We start from the raw sequence: 13,769 nt of genomic DNA on the forward strand, positions 1-13,769 counted from the left end.
AGTGTTCTTCCCCAGAAACTGGCATAGCTCACTCCTTCAGGTTTCAGAGTTCTTTTCTAACTAATATATATATAAAACAGCACTTATACCATTCATTTGTTTATTCAATAAACTCTGTCCCTCCCCAGTAAAATGTGAACTTCACAAGGACAGGGACTTTGTATTGTCCACTGTTGCACCCCAGTGCCTAGGATAGTGCATGGCATGCAGTAAGTGCACAGTTTTTTAAATACATGAATTGATTCTAAGTATTGATTACGAGTAGGTATGGGTTTTATGTTCTGTTGCCTAGGTGTCTTCAGAGATTTTTTGGTTTCCTTTACTGAGCTATAACTATTTGGATTCTAAGACATCAATTGTCCATATATCCAGTATTTTGCATCCTTTGTTGATTTATTTCTTAGTAAATTGGCCTGGAAACTTTTTGGATTAGAGCTGTTACTTTTATTGGAGGCTAACTTTTTGGCATTGAAGGGAAATGAAGAAGATTTAATATAAGAAAGAATGGATCATTTTTTACTAAACTTTTCCCTATCTTAAAAGTTTTCACTTATGATTTATGTTTAATACAGATTTTAGAGTGCCTTAAGTGTTAAGTATTGTGAATCTTAATTAAAAATAATGATTGGTATAAGAACAAATGATAATGTTCTTTTGGATTTTTTTTTTAATAACAGACTGATGTAAAGGAAAAACAGAAAAAACTTGTTGAACAGTTAACTGGATTGATAAGTAGTTCACCTGGACCACCTACAAGGAAATTATTAGCTAAAAATCTTGCAGCCCTTTATAGCATTGGGGATACTTTTACAGTTTTTCAAACACTTGATAAATGTAATGACATTATCAGAAATAAAGATGACACTGCAGCCTACTTACCAACAAAATTGTAAGTACTAACTTGACAGGGACTCTTCAACTTTTGTGTCTTATTTCAAGGTAACTTAGTAAGAGATGATTCACCATAGAGACTCCCAGTGGGTGGAACTTTATAGACATGCTGCTGACAATGAAAGTGCTAAGTAGATCTGGGGAAGAAGCTCTCCTTCCACATATCCATCCATGGGAGGGAAAATGCCACCCAAGTAAGAGTAGTAACAGTGTGGGGAACAGCATTGTCAAGGAAAGCTTCTCAAAGAACCATACTTGAGGAATGGGGTTAAGATGGGAAGAGGAAAGGTGGATGTGATAGACTCAAGGTCAGCATGTTTTCTGGAAAACGCCAGATAGTAATTATTTTCAGCATGTGCAATATACATCTCTGTAACAACTGCTCCCTTCTGTCATAGTATGTACATGTATGAATATGACTATCTTTCCATAAAATCTTATTTACAAAAACAGGTGGCAGTCTGTTTGGTGGCCAGATTTGGCCACTGGTTGTAGTTTACCAACACATTTTGTAGGTAAAGGGAACTTCTAATTGGAAAAAAAGATGAGGAGGAAGGGGAAAATAATGAGTTCAGTTTGGGGCATGCCAGTTTTATAGCACAAGTGGTGATAACCAAGTAACAGTTTATAGTAAGCAGTTGAAATCCTGGTCTCATATCATAGATCTGAGTTGAGAATGTAGTTTTGGTGAGCAGAGAATAGAGATTTGGGAGTAGGTTGAACACTTCAATATAGATAAAGCTACCTTTTGATAAGAGAAGATGGATATGGATACAACTCTAGAACACCAACATTCAAGGGTTTGGAGGACATGGAGAGATTATGGTGAACCTAGAAGCTGATTTTTAGATCTGTTTTCAACTGCATTGATACTAAGTTTTGTGTTGTTTGGAATGACACAGTTCTCAAAAGATTTTATGGGAGATTAGAGAATTCTAGTGCTTTCTAATTTATTTTGAAGTTTAAAACTGTGTTAATAGTTTGATGATATAATTCACCACCACTTAGCGAATGCACACATAATTTTGTAGTTCTGGTTAAGTCAAATTATATAGTTAACCTAAACAATAACCAGTGAAAATATTCCCACAGGGCTGCAGTTGCTTGTGTTGGAGCATTTTATGAAAAAATGGGGAGAATGTTAGGTAGTGCATTTCCAGAAACAGTAAATAATCTTCTGAAATCTCTGAAAAGTGCAGAGGTAAGTTTCACCATGAAAGTTATTTGATGTTTTGCTTGTGACAAGAGTTAGATGTCAGTTAATATGTTAGTTTTTTTTTTTTTCTGTCTCTGTGGTACTCATATTGCTTAGCAAGAAAGTAATTTCAAATTATTACTTAGCCTTTTTTTCAAATTTTTTTTAGTTATCAATGGACCTTTATTTTATTCATTTATTTATATGCAGTACTGAGAATTGAACCCTGTGCCTCACACATGTGAGGCAAGCGCTGTACACTCAGCCACAATCCCAGCCCTGTCCTTTCTTTTAATTTATGTTACCTTAAAGTTCAGAGGGAAGGAAAAAATGCTCTCTTGTCAAATAATAGGTTTGCCTCCTATTTTTTTATTTAGCCCTATTTTTGAATTGGTATTTTATTTTTTGTGCCATACCTAATGTCTTAATTTTCTATGAGTGCCATAATAAAATACAATAGACTGCATGGCTTAAAATAACAGAAATTTCTTACCTCACAGTTCTGGAGTCTAGAAATCTGAAATCAAGTGTCAGCAGGGCCATGCTTCCTCTGAAGGCTCTAGGGAAGAATCTGTTCTTTCCTTTTTAGCTTCTCCTGGTAGCCAGAAATCCCTGGCCTTCCTTGAAATCCTTCCTTCCAGAAATCTCTGCCTCCTTTGTTGTATATAAATTCTTCTCTTTTTACAAGAGTACCTGTCTTTAAGCCAGTGTGACCTCATCTGTTTTTTAATTTCATCTACAAAGATCCAGTTTGCAAATAGTCCTATTTATCTGTAGCAGACCTGAACTTATTTTTGAAGGGTGCACAGTTTAACCTATGACAACTAATATCAAGTAAAAATATTTGTTTTGGTAGGTCAGTTTGATATTACTTTCCTGAATTCCTTGTAAACTTCATGCTAACTAAAACTAGATTAAGTCCAAGACTCTCTCAGTCTAATTACTTTGTCCAGGAAATGAAAATCTTCTGGAATAATATCTCTTCTGGTAACTTTTTGTGTATTTATTAAACACTAATTGAGGACATATTGTTTGTGAGGCTTTTGGCGTACAAAAATGAATAAGACATGGTCCCTGACCTGAAGAATATTACAGTCCAGTGGAAGAGATATGTGTATGAGCAGTATTGTGATATACCATGATTGGTACATAAGAATAAGCATTATGCGAGTATAGAAGGAGTTTAAGTTAGTCAAAAGAAGACGAGGGTTTGTCATATTTCTGTGACAGGTTTTTAAAAATGGATTGAATGTTTTCTTCTTCTTTTGAATGGTTTATATTATTTCTTAACTATTTTTATTGAATCTTGTGTATTCTGAAGGCTTGGACCCTTGAGATATGGTATCTATCTTCATGTTCTTGTTTTATTGCACTTTAATATATCATGGAAAAATTGGAATATTTGCTTGTAACAATTTTTTAGAAGACAATATTTAGTTGAAGTTAATAATAATTATCATTTCAGGTACTTTCTGGAATACTTAATTTTATTTTAATTTTCATTATTAGTTTTACAATTTGGTGGTACAATTAGGCCCAGAGAACTGTTGTATCTTGGTGTGTTCTTGTTTAAATATGGAATTAATTTTGTTCTATAGTTTTAAAGCTTTGCCTTATGTACACATATAGTCTCAAGGGAGAAGTGAAATCTTAATGAGTCTACAGAAAGTTCTGAATGGATTAGGAGGTGCAGCAGCTTCCTCTCATCGTGATATTTACAAGAATGCCAGATCCCTCTTAACAGACAGATCGATGGCTGTTAGATGTGCGGTGGCCAAGGTTTGTACTCAACCAATTTGAAATGCTTATCCTTATCTTGCTTACTTTTAAATAATTCATGATTTTTTAAAAAACATATTAAATTATGATAGCGTGTTTTTGTTCTTTTGGATTAGTTTCATTTTCTAGAATTACATATGAATGAAATCATGTGGTATATGTACTTTTTTGTATGTAGATGTATTCTGGCTTCTTTTATACAGCATAATTATTTTTAGATTTAGCTATGTTGATACATGTTATTAATAGTTCATACCTTTTTTGAGTAGTATTTTATTGTATGGATGTACCACATTTATTTGTGGCTTCACCTGTTAACCTTTGGGTAGCTTCCTGTGTACAAGTTTTTGCATGGACTTATACTTTCATTTCACTTAGATATTACTATATCTTATAGTAGATTTAGTTTAGCTTTTTAATAAATTGCCCAATTTTATTTTACAAAGTACTTGTGCCATTTTACATTTCTACCATTTTGTACTCTATCTGAGTAAGAGAATTCTACATCCTTTTTCTCCTCATCATAATTTGTCATTTGGAGTCTTTAATTTTAGTCATACTAATAGATACATATAGGTGGCTTTAATATGTATTTCTTTAGTGACTAATGATAAGCATGTTTTGGGGTGTTTGCCATGCATATCTTCTTTAAAGATTCAAATCTTTTGCCTATTGTTTTATTCAGTTTGTTTTTTTATTACTGAGTTTTGAAAATGATTTATAGATTCTTTAAAAATTTTTTTTTGTAGTTGTAGATGGACAGAATGCCTTTATTTTATTTATTTATTTTTATATGGTGGTAAGGATTGAATCCAGCACCTCATATGTACTAGGCTAGCACTCTGCCACTGAGCTACAGCCCCAGCTCTGGAGATTCTTTATGTATTCCTTACCAGATATATGATTTGCAGATATTTTCTTCTAGTCAGTGGACTGTCTTTTCATTCTTATTTTATTATTATTATTATTTTTGTACTAGGGATTGAACCCAGGGGCACTTTACTACTTAACTACATCTGTAGCCCTTTTTATTTCTAGACAAGGTCTTACTTAAATTGCCCAGGCTGGCCTTGAACTTGTGATCCTCTTGCCTCAGCCTCCCTAGTAGCTTGGATTATAGGTGTGTGCCACCATACCTAGCTTAAATAGTGCCTTTTTAATAATAAAAATTTTGGAATTTTGTCAAAGTCCAATTTATAAATTTTTCTTATATGGATTGTGCTTTCTGTGTTGGTGTACTTGAGAAAAATTTTCCTAATCCAAGCTTTCTCCTATATTTTCCTTCTAGAAGTTTGATAGTGTTACATTTAAATAAATGATCCATTTTGAGTTAACTTTTATATATGGTGCAAGGAATAAATCAAAGTTATTTTTTCCCCATGTAGATATCTACTTGTTACCACATCATATTGAAAAGCATGTTTTCTTCACTAAATTACCTTTACATCTTTGTTGAAAATCAGTTGTCCATATGTGTATTGGTCTTTTTTGGGACTAGTTTTAATCTATTTGCCTATCTTCATGCCAACTGCAATTTTATAAATTATACTACCTTCATAATAAGTCTTAAAATCAGGTAGTGTTGACTCTCTGTTCTTTTTAAAAATTCTTTTGCCTATTTCAGGCGCTTTGCATTTTCATGTGAACTTTAGAATTAACTTATTAGTGTCTACAAAAATAGCATGATTATAGGCATTTGCCACTGTGCCCAGCTGTATATTAATTTTATACCTACTAACCTTACTGAACAGACTTAATAGTTTGATCAGTTTTCTAAAGCCTGTTATGTAGACCATTATGTTGTCTATAAATACTGTTTTCTTTTTCAGTATATTTACTTTTATTTCTTTTTCTTGTCTTATTGCACTGACCAGATCCCTTGTTAAATGGAAAACATGAGAGCAAACATCCTTGTCTTATTCCAGATCTTAAGGGAAAAGCATTCAGTCCTTTACCATTAAATATGACATTAAATGTAGGTTTTTGTAGATGGCCCTTTATCAGTTTGAGGAAGTGATTTCTATTCCTAGCTTGCCAAAGTCTTAATTGGGAATGGATCAAATGCCTTTTTTTCTTATCCTATGATTTTTCTTTAATCAAATGCCTTTGTTTTAAATTCGTTTTCTTGTGTTGTTACTCTTCTCTAGCTAAAGTTTTACTTTAAGGTAATTATAGATTCATATGAAATTGTAAGAAAAAATAGATCTTTATAAACCTTTACCAGATTTCCAATGGTAATATCTTACAAAAATATAATACTGTGTAACAAGTGGGATATTGACTTTGATATAATACACTGAAGATATCCCCAGTTTTTTTTTTAGAATACCAATCTTGTGTTCTTAGGATAATTGTATTTGATCATGATGTATTATTCCTTTTGTATATTTTTGTCTTATAGTAGCAAACAGTTTAGCATTTTTGTTTCTTTGTTCATGAGTGCTATTGGTTTATAATTTTCTTCTTTGGTAGGATCTGTGTCATGTCACAGGATGAGGAAGAAAGTTCTCATTAATTTTCTGAAGAGTTTCTATAGAATTGGTATTATTTTTGCACTTAAACATTCAGTTGAATTCACCTCTGCAGTCATCTAGAGTTACAGTTTTCTTTGGAGGAAGATTTTGAACCATAAAATCAGTTTTTAATGTAGACATTGGGCTCTTCAGGTTATTTCTTTCTTTTGAGTGAGTTGTCTGTTTCATTTAAGTTGTCAAATTTGTTGGCATGAAGTTGTTTATATATATTCTCTTTGTCTTTTTCACATATGTTGAATCTTTGATAATGTGATTTATTTCTTTCCCGATTTTGGTAATTTATGTCTTTTTTTCCCCCATCAGTCTGGCTAGAGAGTTGCCAAATTTATTATTATTCTCAAAGAAGCAGCTTTTATCTCATTTCTATTATTTTTTCAGTTTTCTGGTTCATTGATTTCCTTTCTATATTATTTCTGTTTTCTGTTTACTTTGTGTTGAATTCACTCCTGTAAGAATAACTGACATTTACTGCCTGATGTACAGTGTATCAAAAACTGTTGTTTTGGGGCTGAGGTTGTGGTTCATCGGTAGAGCACTTGCCTAGCACATGTGGAGCTCTGGATTCGATCCCCAGCACCACATAAAAATAAATAAGTAAATAAAATAAAGTTATTGTGTATAACTACAAAAAATAAATATTTTTAAAAAGTAAAATAAAATAAAGGTACCATGTCCAATGACAACTAAAACAAAATATTAAAAGAAAAAAACAACCAAAAAACCCCTGTTCTTTCATATATTTTGTGTAGTTTTTTTGGTTATTTCAATAGAAATATCTCTATCTGGTTCTTGTTACTCCATCTCTGGAACCAGTAGTTCTAGGATGTAATTTAATTTTTGTTTTTAATTCTAGTGTCTACTAGAACTACAGAATGAAGCTGTATTTATGTGGACTGCTGAACTGGAAAATATAGCCACTCTCTGCTTTAAGGCTTTGGAAAACTCAAATTATGGGGTACGAGTGGCAGTGTCTAAACTCTTAGGAACTGTCATGGCTACAGCATTGATGCCAAAGCAGGCAACAGGTATTATTTGCTAATGTCTGATTTAGATCATAACAGATATTTATTTGTAGGTTTATGGAATGCTTCGTTCTAAATTGTTTAATATACATAAGGTGGTCACTTTAAAGAATTTTAGTTGTTGGATATCCTTCATAAAATGAAAAGAACCTAAAAGGCATTTTTCTTTATATAGTCAAGGCACTTTTTTTGTGATGATAATATACAAGAGTATAACTAACAATTACGCTGGACATAAAAGCAAGTAAGATTTATTAAATGGTTTTGTGAAATGTTTAAGTAATTGGATTCTGACGCTTTTTGTGATGATTTCTCACTTTCAATCTCTAATAGATCGTCCCTTGTACCTCAGAATTAATCTTTGGTTTTTCTTGACCATAATTGTAAGCAGAATCAGGCATCTTTAATTTTGCAAGGGGCTTCTGCTTTGCCTCATGGTTCCATAGAGATGTCTCAGAGAGGGTTGTGAATAGACACTGAGTGCTCCTAAACTGTGCTCTTCTCCCATCTCTACCTTTTGGTAGAGTAGAAAGAGATAAGATGTTATCAGTTCGGGTCCTAGCCTTTATATTTAAGCTTTGATTTCTTTTATCTTTAATGATAATTATTTCATTTGATGATGATTATGGTATTACATTTTTAAGTGCTAACTTTGTGGTAGGCACTGAACTAAGCATATTGCAGATGCTTTATTTAATCCTCACAGAAGCCCTAGGAATTAAAAGTACTGTTATTTTAAAAAAGTACTGTTGTTTTATTGTAATTTTATAGATGAAGAAGTTGAGGCTGGGAGAGATTATATCACTGTGTTCTAAAAAGTGTTGTATTGATGAGTGTCAGAACTGAAGTTCAAACTCAGGTAGTCAAATTCCAAATCCTACATACTTAACCATACACTTTATATCTCCTCTATGGAATTTTTGTGAGGATTATGTTTGTTACTTTTTAAATATGAAGCTATGTACCAGAGATGGAAAGTAATTTGTATTACCAGTGGAATTTTAATCCTTTGGTGCTGTATTGGAAAGTCTCTTTGTGTCTACTCAGCTGGGAATAACAACAGTGATCAGTTAGCAGTATCTGCTGTGGACATACTTTGTCCTGGTTGTGTTACACATATTAAGTTTATCATCATCATTTGTCTCTTCTACATAGATTTATTGAATTGTTTTATATTCTGTTTAATATATTGTTTTATATGTTATATATAAAACATATATATTATATATTATATACTTTCTTAGCATTTTTTGCTTCAAGATTGAATTGAGGCTTATAAGTATATTATACATATTACGATTATAAGAAAACTGAATGACCCTATTCCCCCATCATAAAATAATTACTTAGATTTTAAAGTTAGAATATTAGAAATATGATTTAACTAATAGCAAAAAAATCTGCTCCAGAAATACATTTGCATATGAATTTACTTTTCTTCCTAAAAGTAATGCGTCAAAATGTGAAACGAGCAACATTTGATGAAGTCTTAGAACTTATGGCCACTGGATTTCTCCGTGGAGGGTCAGGTTTCTTAAAGAGTGGTGGAGAAATGTTAAAAGTTGGAGGATCTGTTAATCGTGAAGTAAGAGTTGGAGTTACACAGGTTTGTAATATACACTTATGAAAGAATCAAATCACTTGTGAAATGTCTTGGAAGACTTGTAAGTAAAGCATACACAGTGAGATTTTTATTATTGTCTGTTTTCTTTCAAAATGTTTTTTTCACAAGTTTAATGAATTACATTCACATTCCAAATTGCATGCTTGTATGGAAATGTAGATACTTAATGATGTGTAAATAAGTCTATGTCTACTGTGTTTATATGAATATCTAAAATTTCTTCCCAAATTTTACTTGGCTGTACATCAGATATAAAATAATTCAATTTTATTTGAAATCATATTTAGATATTCATAGCTTGAGGTAGCTACCATAGGTAGTTTGAGGCATTTTGATTTTAATGTTTTCTGGTGATGCTGTAGCTAAAAATATCGATTTATTCTTTGATTGGATTTACTGTCAATGATAAATTACCAATGTAATTATAAAATCAAATTTGACTTGAAATTATAGTTTCAAATAATAGCACCAAAGAAGATGTTGTGGTTTATGATCTGACAATAATTAACACCAAATAGATTAAATGGTCTTCATGATCTTAGTCAAATCACAACTGTATCTTTTCCTGAAAAAAGTATAAAGAGTAAGTAAACTATTTTTATCTTAAAGAGAAAGCAAGTATACTGTAGCTATAAGTCAGTGCTTATCTAACACATTAAAGTTTTCGTATTCCTAAACCCTGTTATCATCCTGATGCTGGGGTGATTTTAGCTTTCGTTTCTTTCCTCACCACTCTTTCTTTATGTTCTTCACTATTATCTTAACTGTGTTAGTCAAAGGGATGAGTTGTTTTGTTTTATTTTGTTTTGCCCATAATTCCTATGCTAGAAATCCTAAAAAGATGTGAAATTTAAATTTTCTGTATTTTAATTTGAAATATAATTTATTTTGAATGCTTCCCTGAGTTATTTCTGTACTTGTCTTTATCTGTGATTTTTGTTCATTTATATACATTTATCTAACATCATATTTATGTGTTTATAGGCATATGTTGTTTTTGTAACTACTTTGGGTGGACAATGGCTGGAGCGGAGCTTTGCTACATTCTTGTCCCATGTGCTTGATCTGGTTTCTCATCCTCGGGCAACACAAACACATGTGGAGGCTGTGTATTCAAGACGATGTGTTTCCTTTATCCTGAGAGCTACTGTGGGCAGCTTGCTAGGTGAAAAAGCCCAGATAGCAGCTGCCAAAGAGATCTGTCAAGCTATTGGAAAACAAATGAAAGCAGTAGGTAAGAATTGATATCATAATGTGTAGCGTTGATGCTATTAGTCACTTACCTCTTTATTGTTATTATTATTAATGAGTACTAATAGATCGATTAGTTTGTATCTAACTGAACTGTGTTTTCATAATTGTTTTTATTGAGTACTCTTATTTAATATTAAAACAACATGATTATAGTGAAGTGAAGATTGGGGTAGTATGTTTGTAATATTAGGTTTTCTGTTTTGTTTCTAGTACCTATATGAATTTTGTAACTTTCTTGGAATGCAGCAGCACGTTGGTTTTTGTTTTTAAGGAATAATCTATTGTTGTTATTCTGCTTAGAGCCTGTGGTTTTATGAATACATATTTTTGTTGTTGTTTTCTCCCTTAATAGGCTTCATGTAAAGGCTTAGCAACAACTATAGTTGGGTATTAGTTCCCTATAGGACATATTATAAAATATCAATAATTCATAATTACAAGAAATCCATTTCTTTCTCTTTTAAATATATTTTAATTGGAACTTAATAATGATACATATTTATGGGGCATAGTGTGACTTTTTTTTGAGGTGCTAGCAATTGAAATGATGGCCTTACTCATGCTAAGCAAGTGCTCTACCTCAGAGTTATATTCCTAGCCCCTTTTTATTTTATTGTTAAAATTTTATTTATATAGGGTCTCACAAAGTTGACCAGACTATTTTCAAGCTTGGAACCTTTTGCCTCAGCCTCTTAAGTAGCTGGGATTACAGGAGTGTGTCACCATTATCCAGCTTAGCATGGCATTTTAATACTGGCATAGAATGTATAGGGATCAGATCAGGGTAATTGGCATATTCATCACCCCAAATGTCAATCATTTGTTTTGGAGACATTCACTATCTTCTCTGTAGCTATTTTGAAGCATATAATTAATTATTGTCAATCATAGTTACACTCTTGTGCTATAGGACATTAGAAGTTATTCTTTCTATCCTGTTGGACTCCTGTAAGGAGAAATTCTTTTTTTTTTAAAGTACCCATTTTATAAATTTTTTTCAGTTTAACAAATAATTATTGAATATCTAAGATTTGGAGAGCAGTAATTCAGAGTTTAAATAATGAGTGAGATAAAATTCTGTCTTCATGGAGTTCATAATTCAGTTAGAAGACTAAAGCAAGGCAACATATAAATGCTCTAAGACAATTTAGTTTTATCACTGTTGGAAATAGATATTAATTTTAAAAATCAAATTAGATTTCCTAAAAAAGTTCTTTTGAGAGAGAGAGAGAGAGAGAGAATTTTAATATTTATTTTTTAGTTTTCGGCGGACACAACATCTTTGTTTGTATGTGGTGCTGAGGATCGAACCCGGGCTGCACGCATGCCAGGCAAGCGCGCTACCACTTGAGCCACATCCCCAGCCCCTGAAAAAGTTCTTTAGAAGTAAAGATTTAATGAGAAGCTACAATCAGCAATTTATTTATAGAGCATATATAAATGAAATATTTTATAAAATTAAATTTATAGGGGCTGGGGATGTGGCTCAAGTGGTAACGTGCTTGCCTGGCATGCACAGGGCGCTGTGTTCAATCTTCAGCACCACATAAAAATAAAGATGTTATGTCCACCGAAAACTACAAAAAAAATATTTAAAAAATTCTCTCTCTCTCTCTTTAAAAAAAAAAATTAAGGGCTGGGGCTGTGGCTCAGTGGTAGAGTGCTCACCTAGCATGCACGAGGCACTGGGTTCAATCCTCAGCACCACATAAATGTAACATATAGTGTCCGTCTAAAACTTAAGAATAAATATCTTAAAAAAATTAAATTTATAAATACTGTACTTTTTTTTTTAAATAATAACTTACTTAGCAAGCCATTTTTAAGAGTATAAGGATAACTGAAAATTATCCCTATACTCTTAATCTGCATTTGAATTACTGAAGTATTATTCTTTAGATATGCTTAAATAGTTATCTGCTATATATTTAAAACTTGAAAAATATTATGCAGATTCATTGAAGAAATGCTTAAATGCCAGAAACACTGTGCCAGATGGTGTGGGTAAAATAGCAAACCAGATATTTACAATGCCTGTCTTAAGGGAGCTTTATAGTTTAGTAAGCAAAAGACAGAGTTCCTGCATTTTCAAGTAAGAAGAGTTGTTCAATTATAGTTTATCATTTATTAACCCATTCTATCATTCTGTATTGCATGTTTTCATTATCTATTCACGATAGATGTAAAAAATGAGAAAGTTTTGCTATCATTTAAAGGTTATTACTTGTGATGCTAGTTTAGCTATTTGACTTTAAAAAATCCTAAAAGCAGTATTAAGTACAATGATATACATCAGGATTTATGAGCCAGACTGTATGTATTCTCAAATAGTAGTTTGACAGAGGATTTTTTAGTTATCTCATGTTAAATATATTTTAGTTCTAGTGTACATTAAAAGGTTGAATTGAGGACAGCAAAGTAAGTAGGAATTTTTAGGAATGTTCCAGTAAGAATTTCTAAGGCCACTTTCCTTATAGATCACTTTCTGGTTGGTAATTTGACAGTGATACCTCCAATATATTGACATGCTTGAAATAGCAATACTACTACTACCACTAGTACTAAAGTAATAATAATGGCTGCTAACATTTATTGAATGTGTATTGGGCAGCATTGTGTTAAATTCTTATATGCATTGACTTTTTAAGCATCAGAATACCCTTTGAGATAGGCATATAAGCCCTATAAAAGATGAGGAATCTTATAAAAGTTGAGCATCTTTCCCAGTGTCACATAGCTAACATAACTGATGGAATTGGTACTTGAACCCAAATCTTCTTGCTCCCAAGTCTGCTTTTGAAAAACACTATGCATTGTTGCTGCTTACTAAAATTAAGTTGTATTCCTAGAAGTGGTTAAGTTTATATAGTTATATTTTAGTATTATCATATAAAGTCATTAAACTGTGTATTTTAAGTCATTTCAGTACTTCATTATACTTCTTTTCCACTAAGCAAAAATTGCATAGAGTTTGGCACACAGGTATTAAGTGGTATAACTAAAATATAGTGTGCAGACCAATAAAAATACATCAAAATTCAGTTCAACCATATTAAATACATGATTTTGCGTTTTAGAAGCAGTAGTGAATGATACTAGTAGTGAAAACAAATCAGGCGCAGCAGACATTGCAGCAAGTCAGCACGTGATGGTCTGTGCCCTCCAGGAGCTTGGAAGCCTGGTACAGAGCCTGAATGCCACTGCCTCTCCTCTTATTCAGGAGGCATCAATAGGTATGACATTCTGTTAATTGCTGAAGTATTATTTTACCATCTTTTAAAGTTATCTGTATGATACTTAACTCTTGACTGGGTACTTATTATAATTAGCAGTTTAGGTGATGGGGTTTAATTTAAATTAATCTTTGCTGTCATAGGGAACATGGAATTAAATGGTGAAATAAAGTTGGGAGACAAATCAAAAACAGTCACAGTAATTGTTTCTAATAATTGACTAAAATTTGTTGAAGA

At 32.2% G+C, this 13,769-nt stretch overlaps 1 protein-coding gene across 3 annotated transcripts in view; it reads left to right on the forward strand.

Annotated features, from left to right (window-relative positions):
• The window catches only part of Heatr5b (HEAT repeat containing 5B), a 77,784-nt gene that overhangs the window by 3,323 nt on the left and 60,692 nt on the right, over nucleotides 1-13,769 (forward strand). For all 3 annotated transcript variants that reach the window (XR_007348127.1, XM_048804555.1, XM_015479772.2), the window contains 7 exons: nucleotides 678-889; nucleotides 1,984-2,092; nucleotides 3,716-3,865; nucleotides 7,253-7,424; nucleotides 8,870-9,027; nucleotides 10,030-10,279; nucleotides 13,377-13,532. Coding sequence is in view for 2 of the 3 variants with exons in the window: in XM_048804555.1 (XP_048660512.1) it covers nucleotides 678-889; nucleotides 1,984-2,092; nucleotides 3,716-3,865; nucleotides 7,253-7,424; nucleotides 8,870-9,027; nucleotides 10,030-10,279; nucleotides 13,377-13,532 (1,207 nt within the window). In the remaining variant the exon portion in view is untranslated. The remainder of the gene's footprint in view (nucleotides 1-677; nucleotides 890-1,983; nucleotides 2,093-3,715; nucleotides 3,866-7,252; nucleotides 7,425-8,869; nucleotides 9,028-10,029; nucleotides 10,280-13,376; nucleotides 13,533-13,769) is intronic.

Source organism: Marmota marmota, unplaced genomic scaffold, assembly GCF_001458135.2.
Source record: "Marmota marmota marmota unplaced genomic scaffold, marMar, whole genome shotgun sequence".
NCBI classification, from domain to species: domain Eukaryota; kingdom Metazoa; phylum Chordata; class Mammalia; order Rodentia; family Sciuridae; genus Marmota; species Marmota marmota.